The 20738-nt window shown below is 42.1% G+C and overlaps 1 protein-coding gene across 1 annotated transcript in view; it reads left to right on the top strand.

Annotated features, from left to right (window-relative positions):
* The window catches only part of dner (delta/notch-like EGF repeat containing), a 57857-nt gene extending 42626 nt beyond the window's left edge, over positions 1-15231 (top strand). Inside the window, exons 8-13 of the mRNA XM_036585619.1 lie at positions 8248-8478; positions 10393-10515; positions 11651-11764; positions 11967-12098; positions 12569-12815; positions 14489-15231. Coding sequence (XP_036441512.1) covers positions 8248-8478; positions 10393-10515; positions 11651-11764; positions 11967-12098; positions 12569-12815; positions 14489-14600 — 959 coding nt within the window. The 3' untranslated portion in view covers positions 14601-15231. The remainder of the gene's footprint in view (positions 1-8247; positions 8479-10392; positions 10516-11650; positions 11765-11966; positions 12099-12568; positions 12816-14488) is intronic.
* Positions 15232-20738: the final 5507 nt, after the last annotated feature.

The following is a 20738-nucleotide window of genomic DNA, read 5'->3' as shown; positions in this document are numbered from 1 at the left end:
GGAGGCTCAGAGAACCGTTCTCTGGTGGTCTGGGGGAACTCTGGTGTGGCCCACTGTGCGTGTGGAAGCTCTCTGCACCTGGCGCTGCATGTGGGGCTGCATCAGAGAACCTATAGAGAGGAGGATTATCACTCTGTAATGTCTTCTGGTTTTCTCAAACGCTAGAGGGCGCTCCTGAGCGAGTCCAAAATGAATGGTCTCTTTTTACTGCTCCTCTGGTTCTTTTACTTCTTCTGTTGTTTAGTGGGTGACAATATCCTGCCTCAACTTCCTGTAATCTGTCTGAAAGTCCAAACCATTCATTTTGGGATAAGAGCCTTTGAGCAAAATCATAGTTTATCATAGTAGCAGTAATGCTAACCAATCAGTGCTTAGTAGCAGTAATGCTAACCAATCAGCACTCAGTAGCAGTAATGCTAACCAGTCAGCACTCAGTAGCAGTAATGCTAACCAATCAGCACTCAGTAGCAGTAATGCTAAAAAATCAGAGCTCAGTAGCAGTAATGCTAACCAATCAGCGCTCAGTAGCAGTAATGCTAACCAATCAGTGCTCAGTAGCAGTAATGGTAACCAATCAGCACTCAGTAGCAGTAATGCTAACCATTCAGCACTCAGTAGCAGTAATGCTAACCAATCAGTGCTCAGTAGCAGTAATGCTAACCAATCAGTGCTCAGTAGCAGTAATGCTAACCAATCAGTGCTTAGTAGCAGTAATGCTAACCAATCAGCACTCAGTAGCAGTAATGCTAACCAATCAGCACTCAGTAGCAGTAACACTAAAAAATCAGCACTCAATAGCAGTAATGCTAACCAATCAGTGCTTAGTAGCAGTAATGCTAAAAAATCAGCACTCAGTAGCAGTAATGCTAACCAATCAGCTCTCAGTAGCAGTAATGCTAACCAGTCAGCACTCAGTAGCAGTAACGCTAAAAAATCAGCACTCAGTAGCAGTAACGCTAACCAATCAGTGCTTAGTAGCAGTAATGCTAACCAATTAGTGCTCAGTAGCAGTAATGCTAACCAATCAGTGCTCAGTAGCAGTAATGATAACCAATCAGTGCTCAGTAGCAGTAACACTAAAAAATCAGCACTCAGTAGCAGTAATGCTAAAAAATCAGCACTCAGTAGCAGTAATGCTAAAAAATCAGTGCTCAGTAGCAGTAACACTAAAAAATCAGCACTCAGTAGCAGTAACGCTAAAAAATCAGCGCTCAGTAGCAGTAATGCTAAAAAATCAGCTCTCAGTAGCAGTAATGCTAACCAATTAGCACTCAGTAGCAGTAATGCTAAAAAATCAGCACTCAGTAGCAGTAATGCTAACCAATTAGCACTCAGTAGCAGTAATGCTAAAAAATCAGCACTCAGTAGCAGTAATGCTAACCAATTAGCACTCAGTAGCAGTAATGCTAAAAAATCAGCACTCAGTAGCAGTAATGCTAACCAATTAGCACTCAGTAGCAGTAATGCTAAAAAATCAGCACTCAGTAGCAGTAATGCTAACCAATTAGCACTCAGTAGCAGTAATGCTAACCAATTAGCACTCAGTAGCAGTAATGCTAAAAAATCAGCACTCAGTAGCAGTAATGCTAACCAATTAGCACTCAGTAGCAGTAATGCTAAAAAATCAGCACTCAGTAGCAGTAATGCTAACCAATTAGCACTCAGTAGCAGTAATGCTAAAAAATCAGCACTCAGTAGCAGTAATGCTAACCAATCAGCACTCAGTAGCAGTAACACTAAAAAATCAGCACTCAATAGCAGTAATGCTAACCAATCAGTGCTTAGTAGCAGTAATGCTAAAAAATCAGCACTCAGTAGCAGTAATGCTAACCAATCAGCTCTCAGTAGCAGTAATGCTAACCAGTCAGCACTCAGTAGCAGTAACGCTAAAAAATCAGCACTCAGTAGCAGTAACGCTAACCAATCAGTGCTTAGTAGCAGTAATGCTAACCAATTAGTGCTCAGTAGCAGTAATGCTAACCAATCAGTGCTCAGTAGCAGTAATGATAACCAATCAGTGCTCAGTAGCAGTAACACTAAAAAATCAGCACTCAGTAGCAGTAATGCTAAAAAATCAGCGCTCAGTAGCAGTAATGCTAAAAAATCAGTGCTCAGTAGCAGTAACACTAAAAAATCAGCACTCAGTAGCAGTAACGCTAAAAAATCAGCGCTCAGTAGCAGTAACGCTAAAAAATCAGCGCTCAGTAGCAGTAATGCTAAAAAATCAGCTCTCAGTAGCAGTAATGCTAACCAATTAGCACTCAGTAGCAGTAATGCTAAAAAATCAGCACTCAGTAGCAGTAATGCTAACCAATTAGCACTCAGTAGCAGTAATGCTAAAAAATCAGCACTCAGTAGCAGTAATGCTAACCAATTAGCACTCAGTAGCAGTAATGCTAAAAAATCAGCACTCAGTAGCAGTAATGCTAACCAATTAGCACTCAGTAGCAGTAATGCTAACCAATTAGCACTCAGTAGCAGTAATGCTAAAAAATCAGCACTCAGTAGCAGTAATGCTAACCAATTAGCACTCAGTAGCAGTAATGCTAAAAAATCAGCACTCAGTAGCAGTAATGCTAACCAATTAGCACTCAGTAGCAGTAATGCTAACCAATTAGTGCTCAGTAGCAGTAATTTTAGTGTTCTGCTGCCCTGAAACCCGTTTGCTGTAGTAAAGGAAACATACAGGTGAGTTTTCTTTGCTGTTTTAGTGAAACTCATCCTTCTACTGTCTAAAACTAAATGTGGACAGAAAGAGCTGCTTAAGTGTTTGTATCCAAGGAAAATAATAAAAAGCAGCAAACAGATGAAGCTGCTGACCATCCTGCAAACTCGCACGCAGAAAAGTGACGTATGGAATTGAAATCGACCCACAGTTTGGATGGAATTCTTGTGTGTGAAGGCAAACCAGTGATAATGAGCCCCTCCCCCAAACGAGCCCAGAATCGGTCCTATAGATTAAGTCCAAATTCAGCATGACCTGTTAGTCTGAAGTGTCTGTTTAGTTCATGTTTTTAGCTCCCAGTTAGTCACACTGGGTCCCAAACCACACAGACGAGTCTACTGGGTGTCTGTTGACTTCTACTGTTTGTTAGCAACATTAGCCTTGTAGCTCCAGCGCTAAAACTAAAGAAGCAAAATTTGGACACTGAACATCATCTTGAGCACTTGAGCACTGATATCTTGTGTAGGGGGAAAACTGTACACATTTGATTTTTCAACAAACTGTTCCTCTAATAAACACATTGTGACATACATGTTCTCGCACATAGCCAGCCATAATGGCCCCTCCCACTTTCCGTATGGTGTAATCAGTTGCACAGATTGCAAATCTACATAATATTATTGTAAATTGTGCCACAGCTGCTTTCACGCTGACTGGACACTTGTTATCCGCCCAGAAGTTCAGCCAACCCTTATGTGTAAACGTTCTGATTGGGACTATATGTATACTAACTGCCCACAGCTACACGGGGACGTTTCCCAGAGGAAAGGGAATTCTTTCTTAAGATCGTTTCAGAGAAATAAAGCAGATCTCAGTATTATATTAATGAAGGATCTCTGATTTCTGAGCTGTTCCTCCTGAACCTCCTCAGGAGAAAAGAGGAGACTAACATCAGCGTCTCACTGTGAGACGTTCTGGTGATGAAGGAGAAAAGCATGAGTTCTCCCTCTGCACTGACGGACTGCTGAGAGGGTTCTGTTATCTAGAACAGAGCTGCATAAGAGAACGATGAGATCTCAGTGTTCTTATGGAGATATTACTCAGCTGAGGCTGGGCTGAGACGAGTCAGACACTAAAGAGTTAATCCACATGTGGGACAACATTTTGATCAAAGTGAGAAATCTGAGTTTTATTTCTCAGGAGAAAACGGCTTCAGTCTCACTCTGATTTCAAACTGGACTGAACTGTGTCCAGGAGAACAGGAGAAGGAGATCTGATTTAGAGTATTTCTCTCCTCTGGGTTAGTTCATGTTTATAGCTCACAGCCAGCCTAAACCACGTCTACACGTCTGCTCAACCTCAATGAAGACCTGGATTCAGGCTGAGAGAAGCTTTGGGTTCGTGTTTACAGAAAAGATTTGGGTGACTATTGACTTCTGGTGTTAGCCGCTATTAGCTGCTAAAACTAAAGAAGCAAAATTTGGACACCCAGCATGTCTCGGCTGATCGACGGCAATGCATTCGAAACGTATGTCAAATATATAAAAAATATCCATATATAAAAGTCCATATATATTTTTTCCATGTGGGTCAGACGAGTTCAGCTGAGAAAGAAGCAGCAAAAGCAGTTCAGGTTCGAGGCGAAGCTGCAGTTCGGCCTGAATCATTAATCTGAGGAGTCTGATTTGCTCCTGAGCGCATTTTCTTTTCTTTTTTGTAATAAAAAAACGCCTGCGGCTTGTCGCCTTCTTTTTCAGGCAGAGTGAAAACAAATGCAGGAGTGAGTTAGCATGCATGAGTGTGACCCAGTTTTAACAGCACTGGAACTGATTAATGGGTCTAATCAAGTGTTATTTATCATAGATTAACTGCCAGAGCTGCTAAATTACAAACTAAGCAGTTGCAATCTATCATTAATAACCGCGGTCAGCAATTACTGCCATTCACACAGTGAGTGATGGAGAGTGGGCCGTTTATGTTATGTCTGATGAAAAGCTGGATGTTTTGACTGCAGCAGGGCCGTGCAGTGGAGCACTGGAGGGAAAACAGAGGAGGATAAGGAAGGAGGGATTAGTGCAGGTGGGGCTGAAAACGAAGGGAAAGGAACACTGTTTAAGACTTGTGGTACAGCTGGGTAGTGAAATGTCCCTGTGTGTCATTAAAAAACTGCCCTAAGTTACATTTTTTACTTCTCCAACCCTCCAACATCTCCGTTCTACATGCAAACCACGAATGACTCACCCGCTTTGGTCCAACTAGGTTAAAAGAACGACTGCTAGATTTACGCTAAATGGAAAACCGCTGTTTTCTGCGCTAGTGATTAATGACCACTTTAGCATTTTGTCCTAATTTACGGCATTAAGCCAAAAATACACTCAATGCAAGTATGCAAACGCGAATGACAACATCTGGCCAACTCAACCTGTGCATTGAATTGTGTTTTCAATTGTTCATAAATATATATTTATACATATATTTTGCTCTCTACATAAAAAATGTATGATTTTACCTCTATTAGGAATTTTATCTAATGACTCTTGTACCAAATTAACACTTCTGGTAAATAAACCTACTAAATGAAACATTTTAAGACTATTTTCACCAAAAATGTTTGGTTTCCTGGTCACAGGGTCGAACACAGAGATCATCTTCCCCATTAAGCTGATATTAATGCAGTAAAAACCTTATAAAGTATACAATATAGAGCAGAAGGCAAAGTTAAAAAATATCTTTTAATCAAAACTCACTGAGGACAACATGGCAACAAGAAGCTTTCGAACCACAAGCAGCTCTTTTACTATCCACCCCAAACACCAAACACCAAACACCAAACCCCCAACACACCGAATTCCCAACACACCGAACCCCCAGACAGACCGAACCCCCAACACAGAATCCCCAGCACACCAAACCGCCAGACAGACCGAACCCCCAGCACACCGAACCCCCAACACACCGAACCCCCAGACAGACTGAACCCCCAACACACCGAACCACCAACACACCGAACCCCCAACAGCCCGAACCCCCAACACATCAAACCCCCAACAGCCCGAACCCCCAACAGCCCGAACCCCCAACAGACCGAACCCCCAACACACCGAATCCCCAACAGCCCAACAGCCGAACCCCCAACAGCCCAACAGCCCGAACCCCCAACAGCCCGAACCCCCAACACACCGAACCCCCAACACACCGAACCCCCAGACAGACTGAACCCCCAACACACCGAACCCTCAGACAGACTGAACCCCCAACACACCAAACCCCCAACACACCGAACCCCCAACAGCCCGAACCCCCCAACACACCGAACCCCCAACAGCCCGAACCCCCAGCACACCGAACCCGCAACACACCGAACCCCCAGACAGACTGAACCCCCAACACACCGAACCCCCAACAGCCTGAACCCCCAACACACCGAACCCCCAGACAGACTGAACCCCCAACACACCGAACCCCCAACACACCGAACCCCCAACAGCCCAAACCCCCAACACACCGAAACCCCAACAGCCTGAACCCCCAACAGCCCGAACCCCCAACAGACCGAACCCCCAACACACTGAACCCCCAGACAGACTGAACCCCCAACACACCGAACCCCCAACAGCCCGAACGTCCAACACATCGAACCCCGAACACACTGAACCCCCAACAGCCCGAACCCCGAACACACCGAACCCCCAACAGCCCGAACCCCCAACACACCAAACCCCCAACAGCCCGAACCCCCAAAACACCGAATCCCCAACACACCGAACCCCCAACAGCCCGAACCCCCGACACCGAACCCCCAACACACCGAACCCCCAGCACACCGAACCCCCAACACACCGAACCCCCAGATAGACTGAACCCTCAACACACCGAACCCCCAACACACCGAACCCCCAGATAGACTGAACCCTCAACACACCGAACCCCCAACACACTGAACCCCCAACACACCGAACCCCCAGACAGACTGAACCCCCAGACTCAGCACAGTCCTAGAATGGGCAGAATTAGCCAGTCAGCTAGCGAACCTAAGTTAGCTAGCTAGTATCTGTTAGGTAGCTCACATTAATGTTAAACGAATAAAACGATTCAGCTGAGCAAAGCAGCAGTTTGAGCGGAAAAGCCCCAGGAAGTTGGCTAACGAGCTACCTGAGTTAGCTAGCCAGGTAAAGAGAGGGTGAGGTAGTTCATGTTAATGCTAAAGTAAATAAAATGGTTGATTTGGACAGTTAGCCAGCTAGTGAGTTACTTAAGTGCTTTTAAGTTCTGCACATGAATAGGTTTGATTTTAGGCCTCAAAAGTCTTTTTCTTTGGCATTTTTTATCAAAGTATTAATCAAAGTAAGTGCTTTACCTCAGAGAATGTTAGTTTCCCATTTCAGGCTGTCAAATCAGAGACTATATGAGCTGTTTCTGTCATTTTAAAACTATTTTCACCCAAAGTTGTTGATTTTCTGGTAACAGCGTCAAACGAAGAGATCACGTTCCCCTTAAGCTGATATTAATGCAGTAAAAAATATAAAGTATACAACATAGAGCAGAGAGGAAGTTGAACATTGTTTTAATCAAAATGGTTTATTAAAATGAAAACATTTCAAGCGATTTTTGTTTATTGTCTAAAAATAATTGAAGGTTAAAATGAGTAACAAAGTTGCTAATTTAGCCTAAAATATGCAGTATTCAGCAGCAGCTTGACAGGGCACACATGCTGCATGCTAACTACTAATAACCACGCAGTTTAAACTAAATTAAAAATATAAAGATGTGTTCTTTTTTCTAACAGTAATTTTGGTGACAGGGTTGAATGAAATTCTGCATCTCTTTGGTGTTTATCTTTTTAATTTGATGTTATATGATATTAAATTAACACTCATAGTTTCTTCTGTTGCTGAGAAGTGCAGAGTGACTGCAGCTTAAGCTTCCTAAGATGTTGCTAGGTGGTTGCTATGGTATCCCAGGTGGTTGCTGGTTGTTGCTATGATATCCTACATGGTTAACTGGGGGGGAAATCGTCTTTTAATGACGACTGTATGAAAACCAATCGCCAGATCAAAAAGCTGCACACAAGCACATCATTCCCAATCAGACTGGACATTCCGGAATCGGAACGGTGCCGATATCTCGAAAACTGCAGACCAAAAATCTGAAAAATAGGAAAAATATACCATTGGATAACAACAGGGTTGTGCATGATAAATCATAACTGATTCTCATATCTGACCGATGAGTTAAAATATAATTGGTAATATTATTTTGCCCCTCTTTATTGGTGCACAATGACACGTCTCGGAGGAGGGGCAAAACTCATTACATTTAGATGGAAGAATTTATAATAATATGATTATTAAAATAAAAAAAACTATCTCTCTCTGTCTGTCTCTCACCCTCTCTCTCTCTCTCACTCTCTCTCTCTGTCTGTGTCTCTCTCTCTCTCTCTCTCTCTGTCTCTGTCTGTGTCTCTCTCTCTCACTCTCTCTCTCTCTCTCTCTCTCTCTCTCTCTCTCTCTCTCTGTCTGTCTCTGTCTGTGTCTCTCTCTCTCTCTCTCTCTCTCTGTCTGTCTCTCTCTCTCTCTCCGTAGGTTACCAGGGCAGTGCGTGTGAGGTGAGGGTGGACCCGTGTCTGTCCACTCCGTGCCACAATAACGGCACCTGTTACCCACAGGTAGGTGGGCGGGGCTTCAGCTGCACCTGTCCAGCGGGGTTCACCGGACCCACCTGTGGTCAACTGGTGGATTTCTGCGCTCTGAACCCATGTGCTCACGGCGTCTGCCGCAGCGCCGGCACCAGCTACAGGTGTCTGTGTGTGCCAGGTGAGAGTTCCTGCTTTTCAGCCTTCAGTTTTGGATATTGGTTCCTCTCAGTGCCAGAACAGGTTCTGCACAATGAACTGAAACGAGCTCACTTCTGATTATAGATTTGTAAAGGAGAAGCTCCTCCTCTACCAACAGGAACAGCACTGATCTTCACCATCACCGTGATCCTCCTCATCCCACTGTGTCTGACGTTCTCTGTGTGTGTGTGTGTGTGTGTGTGCGCGTGCATGTGTGTGTTTCCCCATCCTCTGCACCACTCCTGTCCTCCTCTGTCTGGTTGTCATGGCAACCGCCACCTGCTTATTCATTCGTCTTCGCCTGCAAGCCATGGATGCACCAATGGGGTCGCTTCACTCACATTATCACCACCCAATGGGGTCACTCCGTTCCTATTAACACTAGCGAATGAGGTTGCTTGATTGATATTAACACCGTCCAGTGGGGACGTTTTATCCACATTAACACCTTCCAGTGGGAACGCTTCAGTGGGATTAACACCGTCCAGTTGTATCACTTTGTCCAGATTAACACTGTCCAGTGGGATTGCTTCATTTACATTAACACACTCAATAGGATTGCTTTAATTATGTTAATGCTGTTTAATGGGGTAGCTACATTCACATTAACATCGTCCAATAGGAGTGGTTTATTCGTTTTAACTTCGTCCAATGTTGTTTAATGGGATCATTTACATTAATTTTGTCCAATAGGAGTGGTTTATTTATATTAACTTCATCCAGTAGGAGAGCTTTATTTATATTAACTTCGTCCAATAGGAGAGCTTTATTTATATTAACTTTGTTCAGTGAAATTTCTGTTTTCTTATTAACGCCATCCAGTGTAATTGCTTTATTCATATTAAAGGAGAAATCCGCCGATTTTTCAGATTTTCTGCATTATTAAGTCACTGAGGTGTAATCAGAGAGATTCAGAGAGGTTTGGTGTGAAGTGGTTCAGATGTCTTTACAGTGGTGCTGATAGGAACCAGGGGTCGCCATGACTACAACACAGATATAGACATTTTATTTACTATCCAGAACCACCAGTGAACCTACACGAGTCTTCTGAGTTTATATGGAATATTAATGATAGGGAAATAATAAGTTTTCTTTGGGGACTATTTTGCCTCACAGCGCCCTGCATGTATCCCTCCACCATGAATGGAGTTTAAGATCTCTAAACTATCATAAAACAGTGTCTCAGTCATCAGGCAGTGAATTCATAACCATTTCATGTAGGAACTTTCTGTGAGGGAGCTTTTAGAGGTGGACGTCTGGTTCCTATCACCACCACTGTGAACAGTTCTGACTCAGTAAGTTTCTCTAGAACAGAGCGTTTCACACCAAACCACTCTGAACCTCTCTGAACTGCTCTGTTTACATCTTAACCATTTAATTACGCAGGAATTATGAAAAGTCGGTGGAGTTCCCCTTTAACACCATTCGAAGGCAGTGCTTTATTCCTGTTAACACTGTCCAATCTTTAGTCCATGTTTATAGATAACAGCAAATCACAGTGTCAGGATATACGCATAATCAAGTCTATTAGAGATACTGAACACCTCCACATTGATGATTTAGGTGTGTGTGGAAATTCTAGGAACCGGTACTGTAAAGAAACACTATAAAGAACCCATTCACACCCTCAGATGTTCTAATGATGTTCTGTGGTCAGTACTGTGAGTCTGAGTTGGTCATGTGTTTGTTTTGTCCTTCACTAACAGCCGGACTCGCTCACTCTGTTTCTCTCTCTCTGCCCTTCAGTGATGGAAAAAACCCAGAGAGCAAAAATATACAAAGAACAGAGCAGCACTGCCACCCTGTGGTGGAACAGGAGAACTACACACTGACAAAGAAGCACTGACTCCTTTCTGATCTCTCTCTCTCTCTCTCTCTCTCTCTCTCTGTGCAGGTTATCATGGTCTGTACTGTGAGGAGGAGTATAATGAGTGTTTATCTGCTCCGTGTCAGAACTACGCCACCTGCAGGGACCTCATCAATGCGTATGAGTGTGTCTGCACCCCACAGTACACAGGTGAGTCAGCGGGACGGTATCAGCGCACGTGTTAGCTGCTCTGCAGGGTCAGGATGTAATGGAAGACAAGTATCGGGACACAGAGATTAAGTATCTGTATTCAGTCTCAGTTACTTTCTGTAAAGGCAGCTTTCAGAATACAGAGACTTTTACGTATTTATATTCCTTTTAGAGTAAATACCCACTGAATAATAACAAATATTCAAACACCATCAGGGCCTGTTAGACTATTAACTGTTAATGTATGTAACAAACATACTCATTCGACGAGTTCTAAGGAGAACCTCTTTACAAACACTGAGGTTCTGATAAATCAACTGATAAATCAGTGTTTGTGAGTGATTAGTTTAGCCTCAGTATTGTACTGGAATATTTAATCCTATTGAGGATTATCTAATATTTCTCCTGTTGAGATTGTTGTAAGTATAATTTAAGATGAACTCAAACATTTTTTACTTGTTTTAAGTGATTTTATTTAGTAAAACTCTCACTATATTGGCAGTTAATTTTGCTTGTTGTAAGAAATGAGCTTAAAACCAGCAAAATTATCTGCCAGAATAGCGAGAATTTTACTTAAAAAATGACTTAAAACAAATAAATAGTGTCTAGAAATAAGATAGATAATCCTATGATAAATGCACAACCATCGCAAAATGGTAATGTTAGATAGATCAACTAGAATTATATTATAATATGATAGTAAGTGACCTTTACTAGTCCCACAACGGGGATATTCACCTCTGCATTTGACCCATCACACACACTAGGGGGCAGTGAGCACACTTGCCCGGAGTGCTAAATTTTTTTTTAATATGGTCGCTTTTGCTTGTTGAGTTCGACACCCCTGTTCTAAATGATGCACAAAAATGCTGCTTGGGTCGTAATAGCACCCCCTTGTGGGGAATCTAAATTATCGTGGAGCAAATTTATTGTACATTTCACAAAATTAAGACTAAAATGATGAATTTTTAATTGTGAATTTTCTAAATGTATGAATTTCTACATGCTGCTTCTGCTTTTCACTGTTAGAAAGGTGAATATGTCTTGGGGTTGATACCTTTAGAGGCAGTGTGTTATTACAGACTCTCAGAGCAGCTCTGTCTCTCAGAGCTCATGTCCGTGTGTTGTGTTGTAGGGAGACACTGTGAGGTCTACAGAGACCCGTGTGTGAGGCTGCAGTGTCAGAATGGAGGACGCTGTGAGAGCAGAGGCAGCAACGCCAGCTGTGTCTGTACACCTGGATATACAGGTGACACACACATCACTGTCATTGTTTCATGTTTTAATAAATACGAGGCCTATTATTATTAACACAGACAGACAGACAGACAGACAGAGACAGACAGACAGACAGACAGACACGGCCCTATGTGTGTTACTCTACACCGACGCCGTGTGGACGCATATGTATGAACGTATGGGGTGTGTTACTGTTACCTTCTCTCTCCCAGGTGTGAACTGTGAGGTGGACATCAATGAGTGCGAGAGCAACCCTTGTCACCATGGCGGCACCTGCATCGACCAATCAAACGGCTTCACCTGTCACTGCCCACCTGGCTGGGTGGGCGGGAACTGTGAGATCCGTGAGTTCACCTTGGACCTTTAATCAGAGGGACATCTACCTACCTGTCTGTTGTCTGTGTATCTATCTGTCTATCTACCTAACTGTCTGTCTGTGTCTTTCTATCTATCTATCTATCTATCTATCTATCTATCTGTCTGTCTGTCTGTCTGTCTATCTATCTATCTATCTGTCTGTCTGTGTCTATCTATCTATCTATCTATCTGTCTGTCTGTGTCTATCTATCTATCTATCTATCTATCTGTCTGTCTGTCTGTCTGTCTATCTATCTATCTATCTATCTGTCTGTCTGTGTCTATCTATCTATCTGTGTCTGTCTGTCTGTCTATCTATCTATCTGTCTGTCTGTCTGTCTGTGTCTTTGTCTGTCTGTTTCTCTGTCTATTTGTCTGTCTGTTTGTCTGTCAATCTAACCATCTGTCCCCCCCCCCGTCTGTCTAATCTGTCTCTCTCTCTGTCTCTCTCTCTCAGATCTGCAGTGGAAGATGGCTCACCCGGTCGACTCTCTCACTAATATGCCTCGTCACTCTCTCTACATCATCATCGGAGCTCTGTGCGTGGCCTTCGTCCTGATGCTCATCATCCTCATCGTGGGAATTTGCCGGATCAGCCGGATCGAGTATCAGGCCTCATCCCGACACGCCTATCAGGAGTTCTACAACTGTCGCAGCATCGACAGTGACTTCAGCAACGCCATCGCCTCCATACGCCACGCCAGGTAACCTCAGCGCCTTTTTATCTATCTACACTATATGGACAAAAGTACTGGGACACACCTCTTAATCATTGAATTCAGGTTCAGGTGTTTGATTCAGTCTCGTTGCCACAGGTGTATAAAGTCAAGCCCCCAGCCCTGCAGCCTGCCTTTACACTCATCAGTGAAAGAATGGGTCTAAAGAGTTCAGTGAGTTCCAGCGTGGTTCTGTAATAGGAGCCACCATTGTAACAATCCAGTTCTCAAATTTCTTCCCTCCTACATTTTCCACCATCAGCTGTGAGTGTATTATTGAACAGTGGAACCGTTTAGGAATCACAGCAGCTCAGCCACGAAGTGTCAGACCATGTAAAGTTACAGAGCGGGTCTCCGAGCTCTGAGGAGCACAGAGCATAAAAGACCCCAACGCTCTGCTGATCAATAACTGCAGAGTTCAAACCTCCTCTGGCAGCAACATCAGCACAGAAACTGCACCCAGAGCTTCATGGCAGGGTTTCCATGTCTGAGCAGCTGCATGAAGCCTTACATCACCAATTGTGCAGCTGTAGAGTTTGGTGGAGGAGGGATGATGATATGGGGCTGTTTTTCAGGGGTTGATCTAGAACCCTTAGTTCCAGTGAAGGGAAATCTTAATGCTTCAACAGAACAAGACATTTTGGACAATTATACACTTCCAACTTTGTGGAACAGTTTGGGGAAGAACCTTTCCTGTTCCAGCATGACTGAGCCCCAGTGCACAAAGCAGCTCCATAAAGGCCTGACTGGGTGAGTTTGGTGTGGAAGAACTTAACTGGCCCTCACAGAGCCCTGACCTCAACCCCATCAAACACCTTTGGGATGAACTAGAACGGAGATGCTCTTCTGGATGAACGGACAAAAATTCCCACAGACTCTCCAACATCTTGTAGAAGCTTCCCAGAAGAGTGGAAGCTGTTAGAGCTGCAAAGGGGGACCAACTCCATATTAATGCCTATGGATTTAGAATGGGGTCATAAAAGCTCCTGTAGTTGTGATGTGGAGGTGTCCCAATACTTTTGTCCATATAATGTATAATGTAAACCGGTGATTTTACTTGTTTTAAGCATTACTATCTTTAAAATCAGCCAAATTAAGACAAAATTACTTAAAACAAGCAAATATATATTGAAATACTGTCTCAAAAAGAGTTTTTCAAGGGTTCTTTCATAAAGGGAATGGCTATATATAGAACCATGAACACTCAAAGAACCCTTTGCATGATTAAATTGTTCTTCAGGTTGATGGAGGATGTGTTGTAAATGGTTCTATATAGAACCTTTTAGAAAAGGGTTCTGTATAGCACCAAAAAGGGTTTTGCTATTGTTACCATGTCAAGCTTGTAACAACCCTTTTTGGTGCTCTATAGAACCATATACAACACATTCTCCATCAGTCTGAAGAACCATTTCAACATTCAGAGAACCATTTAATCATTCAAGGAGTTCTTTGAGTGTTCAGGGTTCCATATAGAGCCATTCCCTTTACTAAAGAACACTTGAAGAACCATCCTTTTTAGGAGTGTGAGGTGAATAATATTCTTACAGTCTCTTAATGAGAAATATGAGATATATTGACGAGATCTAAGATGTTCTCAGGTGCTAAAATGCCATATAAGGTGGATCGGTGCTGTGGGTTCTAGAATGTTCTTTATTTTTCAGGTTTGGGAAGAAGTCCCGGCCGGCCATGTACGACGCCGCTCCCATCTCTTATGAAGACTACAGTCCAGACGACAAGCCGCTGGTCACACTCATCAAAACAAAAGATTTGTAAAGCACTGAAAACACACACACACACACTTTCACACACACTTCCACTCACAAGCTGATTCTGACCATCAAAGTATTTATTTACCTGAATAAAGGTTAAAAAAGAAGAAGTAAAGCTGTAAAAACTCTAAAAGTAATAACTGTAAAAGTAATTTAGCTGAATTTTGGTATTTGATAGATCTATTTTACCACTAAACTCCATAAAAGCTTTTAAGTCATATCCAGCAGTAGGAGCGTCGCATCAATTTAGTGTCGTTGTGGATTAGCGGCAAGTTAAATTAGCCTGGTTTGCAGATGCTGCTGTTCATAGACGATGAGTATCTCGCTGATTGTAACTGTAGGCTTTGATTCGGGCGGCAGAGGCGCGTCAGCAGACGTAGAAGCATTCAGCGCGGCACAGTTACGATAGTCAGTACGTTATAGCGAAGCTGTAGGTTGCCTTATGCGCTGCATGGTAGACTCGATGGTTTCTGCATTAAAGGAAAACTCCAGAAGATTCCCACCAGGAGCCGTATTACAGACTCTGAACTCTGATCGGAATTTAGTTCAGTATCTATTCCAGAATAACAGTTCCTACCTTCATGATCTCATCATGAACTCCAGATAAGAAAACAGCATCACACAAACATCCTAACTAGACTGAACCTCCTAAATCCTGTCCTAACTTTAGGATGAACCCCAACAGGGTCCTCACTTCTGTTTAAGGTCTGTTTCTATGGTTTTTAGGCAGCTGAGTCAGCAGCATAGTTCACTACCAGCATAATGAGCTCCATTTATCTCTACTGTAAAACGCTGCTTTCACTGTGAGATGATTTTCTTTTCTAACTCTGCGTTTTAAAGATCTCAGACGCTGCAGACTCGATCTCCACCGCCCCTCTGATCACCTTCGTGTGTTAATGTTGATGATGAAATATTACAGTGATGGTGGTGAATAATGAGGAGACGGAGCTGAACGTGTGTCTGTTTATTAGGAGGAGTAACGTTAGCGCGCTCGGCTAAAGCGTTTGAGAAATGGAGACTGAAACTGGGGAGCGGCAATGCTCTGATAAACAGCAGGGGGCGCTCTCACAGTATTCACTACTCACAGCTTATCATTCTTTAGTTCTGTTTGACCTTTTTTACATCAGTAACAGCAGCTTAATTCACATTTTAACATTATTTTGATGATGTGTTTATGTTTCAGCTGTGTGTTTATGGTCAGTTGCTAGGCAACAGACATGCCAGTCGATTGTCGAGTTCAATCGAGTAGGTTAAGATTTCCTAACTGGAGATAAGGTGCTGTAAGATAAGATAAAATCCCTAAATTAAGATTAGAGTTGATTCTGTAATCCGAATGTGTAAAATCTTGTCTTGACCTGTCAGATCTGAATTTAAGACAGAAAGAGAGGACGTTTCTGTAATATGGCTCCTGATCTGTATCTGCTGTGTCTGTTCGTACAGTCGGTTACTGCAGACGGTCATTTCAACATGATTCTCTGAAACTAGATAAGAACAGAAAACTCACTGCATTGAAACTCACTTATGATAGAAGCCAACAGCAGACGCTGAATTCCACGAATAATCTCGTATATTTTTGTGGCTCACTTTCATAATAATAATAATAATAAACTATTTATATAGCTCGTTCATGCATTTAAAATGCAGCTTAAAATGCTTTACAGTGTAAATTAAACTAACAGAAAAACTAAAGAAACAAGAGGCAGTCAAATAAAATTGGCAAACAAAAAGATGCACCAAAAAAAAATAAAATAAACAGAGAACAACAACAATTACAGCTTAAAAAATGACATGAAAATAACATTAAAAAAGTAACACATTGCAAAAAATTATATCTGGGAAAGTGAAATTATATTAAATTTAGTCTTAATATTAAATATTTCTCACATTAAGATGGTTGTGGGAATATTATAATAAATCTAGAGCTGAGTTAATTTTTTTTTTAACTTGTTTTAAGTCAATTTAATTATTAAGTAAACTGATCTCACTATACTGGCAGATAATTCTGCTTATTTTAACAAATATGCTTGAAATATGGCGCCAGCTCACAGCATGCAACTAGTTGCATGAAAGTTTCATGGTATAAAGTCAGCCTGACAGCCATGTAGTACAAATCACTGCTGTCAGATCAAAACCTTGTATCTCCAAAATGGTAACTTTACAGGAGAAGGAAAAAAACTGCTTTACTTTTAATGGAAGTCAATGGAACCAGAATTATTTCCAAGTCATTTTGAGTCGTTTCTTTTGGTCCATTCATCATGAAATTGATGCAACAGGCATTTTCAAATTATGTCAAAAACGTCAAAAATGGAGATAGAAGGTTTTGTTCCAACAGCAGTGAAATGTTTATTACCTGAATTCAGCAGCTGCCCATTTCGCTTCAATTATAAGCCCAAACGTCTTTTCTGTTTTCAGGGAAATTAATGAATTATACTCTGCAAAATGGTATCTTGTTGAATGAAATCATCATAAATCTCATTTGAGAGTGTTGTAAGCTTATTATCAGATGGTTTCACTTATTTTTGTACTTGTTTTTAATAATTTTGTCAAATTATCTCACTATATTGGCAGATGATTTGAATTTCAAGCAACAAGCAAAATTATCTGCCAGTGGAGATCATTTCACATAATATAGTCACTTAAAACAAGCACAAAATCTCTAAAATGAGTTAAATAATCGCACAGTCAGATTACGACAGCCTCAACCTGAGACTTATTAGGCATACTGATGAGATTAATGATGATTTCACCTGCTGAGACCCCATGTGCATAGTGGTCAGTGTGGTCAGTGTGTTAATGGACTGAACGCTGCAGCAGACAGAGCTGACGCTGAAGAACGCTGAAGTGTTCCTTTAATGTCTGGAACCGTGTGTACAGTGTTGTTTATCTGTTTATTTGGTGTTCTTCTCTTTGCCGGAGTCTCGTGCCATAACGTTGGTGGTAGAAGAGTCTCAAAGCGCCGCTGTGTCGTGGGGGCAGTTTGACCATCTGCTTTAACAGTAACGTTCCGTTGTTTCATTTCACTCAGTTCATGCACTATGGGTACTAACGCAGAACCGGCCTAGATTTACAGTGTCGTACGGTCCACACAGAGCGCTCTCCCTCTTCCACTCCCTCCCTCTATCTCTCTCTCTCTCTCTCTCTCTCCCTCTTTCTCTCACTCACTCAGTTTTCACTCGTCCTTCCTGTCGTCTCCTTTGGGAGACAAAGCAGAGGGGAAAATACAAATACAGCAGAGGATATAGTTAAACATGAGCTCTACACTCTATGAAATAACATAGTGACTGACAATGGAGAAGGAAAGTGCGCCCCCTGCTGTTTACGCTCAAAAAGTACACACTTAAAAAATATGGTTCTTTAGTGAAGGCAGTGGTTCATTTGCATGCTTATATGGTTCTTTGCAGGTTGAAATCGTTTATAACCTTTATAGAACCCTTTTTTAAAGGGTTCTGCCATTTTTACAATGTGAAGCTTCTATACAGTAGCAGAACCGTTTTTGGGGGAATATAGAACCACTTACAGCACGTTCTCCATCAGTCTGAAGAATCATTTCACCATGCAAAGAACCATTTAGTCATGAAATAACCCACTGCCTTTACTGAAGAACCCATGGAGAACCGTCTTTTTTAAGTGTGTAGGTTAACAGTGAATTGGAGGTGATGTTGGTTACAGGTTTTGCCCCCATTTTCATTTCTATTTGACACTATATCAGTGTTTCTACCGAGTAACTGACAATAAAAGACAGAAAAACAGCTTTTAATTTAGTTTTTAATTTTAATTTTGCCAACACAGACCACACAGTCAGCAGTAATCAAGAAAATATCTAGCTCTGTAAATTATACATCAGTTTTGTCAGATGGAGCACGTTACTGAGGGCAACTCGATTTGCTGTAGGTGGTGACGCAATAAAACGGTGCTGTAGTTCATCATATCTCAATATTCAATTATGGCTCAAAAGATGTTCTGCTGTTATACTGTATTTGTGCTCTTACACTCGCAAAATGACAGTTTGACTAAAGTTACAGCCCTTAGTTTGTTGTTATAAATCTCCTTATGGAGAACTGAGCGGGATTCACAATGAACTCATCCAGCAGATGGCGCAATTTCCCTCCACAATGCAATAACAGTAACTCAGTTAATGTTAAAACCCCTTAAAGTGCAGAAGCATCACTCACTAATCTTAAGACTTATTAAACAGTGTCTACTACTCACTCTCTTTCTCCTGACCTCCACTCCCTCATCCTGTCCTCCAGCGTCTCCCGCTCATCCTCTTGCTGTTGTTGATGTTGGTGATGGGCTGCTTTTGGAGCTGATCTGGGAGCAGTTTGGCTGTTCCTTCAGTAATGATTAGCATTAAAGGGCCCATATCACAGAAAATCAGATTGTACTCACTTTTTATGTTAGTTTGAGGAAGTTCAGAAACCATCAGTAAAGTTCCCCAGAACACACAGTCCATGTATGAAAGGTAAGTAAGCTACAAATACAGTATTGCGAGGTCACAACCATGAATGCATTTCCATATGGTGGCTCATTTTCCGTTCAGCAGTCCAGCCCCGCCCATTGTGCCTACAGAGCTCGGCAGATTTGCCAATTAAACCAAGGTGTGAAACACAGGGGGTCCTGCGGGGTTTGGAACCCCCTATTAACCTCTTTGACCCCCTGAATGTCTCAGTCAAAATTCTGGGGGTCCCAAAAAAAAAACATATGCCCTAATGCTCTTCATTAGAGAAAAATAGACTCAAATCCAGAATCAGTGAAGCTGATTGTGTATCTGCTTCACTCACAATCAGCTTCTGTCAACTATCTACAGCTGCAGCACTGCTCTGCCTCAGGGTGGCGCTGTAGCAGACTGGTTCACCCAGTTGGTCCTTCATAGTCTAGAAATTGTAACTCTGCTCTGGAGTAAACAGCGAACACAGAACCCCCAAACACCAGGGGCTATATCACACACTGGATTAAACGTGGTGCTGTTCATGGCTGTCAGGAAGCAAATGGATCACTGCAGCTTCCAAAGTATCCACACATCTGAAAGGAGCGTCCGAAGGATTTTTTCTCCGTGGTCCTGGCGTTTTCACGGTCAGCTTAATAGTTTGATCCACATTTTAGCCTGGACTGCTTTTAGGACAAGGCACAATACAGGGCAGCCAATCAGAACAGAGCTCATTTACATATATCAGTCTTGAAGGCACAGTAAGAGAAACAGTTGTAAGGGACAAAAAGAGGCTGGAAAAATGATCCTGTAGAAATGAATTATGACTGTTTTTGGTCCATAAAACCACACAGACGTTATGAGTGGACTGTAAAATGCAGGATGTGGGCCCTTTAAAGCTGCGGACAGGACTGCTGGTCCCAGGTCAGCGCTGAAGGCCTTTAGCCAGAGCACTGTTTCTGTTAGATAAAAGACAAAACCCATGTGATCCTATATGTGGAATAATGTTCTAATAAAGGTGAACTCCTGTTTACTGAGCTCTCTGTTTCCTGCCTTCATTTTAAAAGGTATTTCTGATTATCATCTGTGTTTTTATGCTGATGATTCGACATGAATATTAAGTATCTTTGGCCTGACATGACTTGTTGCTTTAATCAGAGACTTCATGACACCAAACTGTGACTCCTCTCAGGTCAGCCTGACCTGAATAATCAACAGCACACAACATAAAAACAGGAATGGATTCATTATTCATCGATTATGATTAACAGGCATAAACAGGTACCTGCACAGGTGGAGACCAGGAGGGGTTCGAACTTGGGATGAGTCTAAAAAGTCAATTAGTAAATTAGACTTTTTGATTAGCTACTCTGTAACGATATAAGAGCTCACATTTAAAGGGGACTTTACCTGAATTCCTCCATAACTCAGTGTGTGAGATGTAATCAGAATGATTCAGAGTGGTTTGGTGTGAAGTGGTTCAGATGTCTTTACAGTGGTGGTGATGGGAACCAGGGGTCGCCATGACTACAACACAAATATAGACATTTTATTTACTATCCAGAACCACCAGTGAACCTACACGAGTCTTCTGAGTTTATATGGAATGTTGATGATGGAAAATAGTGGAAAATCTGAAATAATAAGTTTTCTTTGGGGACTATTTTGCCTCACAGCGCCCTGCATGTATCCCTCCACCATGAATGGAGTTTAAGT

Source organism: Colossoma macropomum, unplaced genomic scaffold (genome assembly GCF_904425465.1).
Source record: "Colossoma macropomum unplaced genomic scaffold, Colossoma_macropomum, whole genome shotgun sequence".
NCBI classification, from domain to species: domain Eukaryota; kingdom Metazoa; phylum Chordata; class Actinopteri; order Characiformes; family Serrasalmidae; genus Colossoma; species Colossoma macropomum.
The sequence above is the reverse complement of the archived record's forward strand: the minus strand, read 5'-3'. Positions and strand labels throughout refer to the sequence as shown.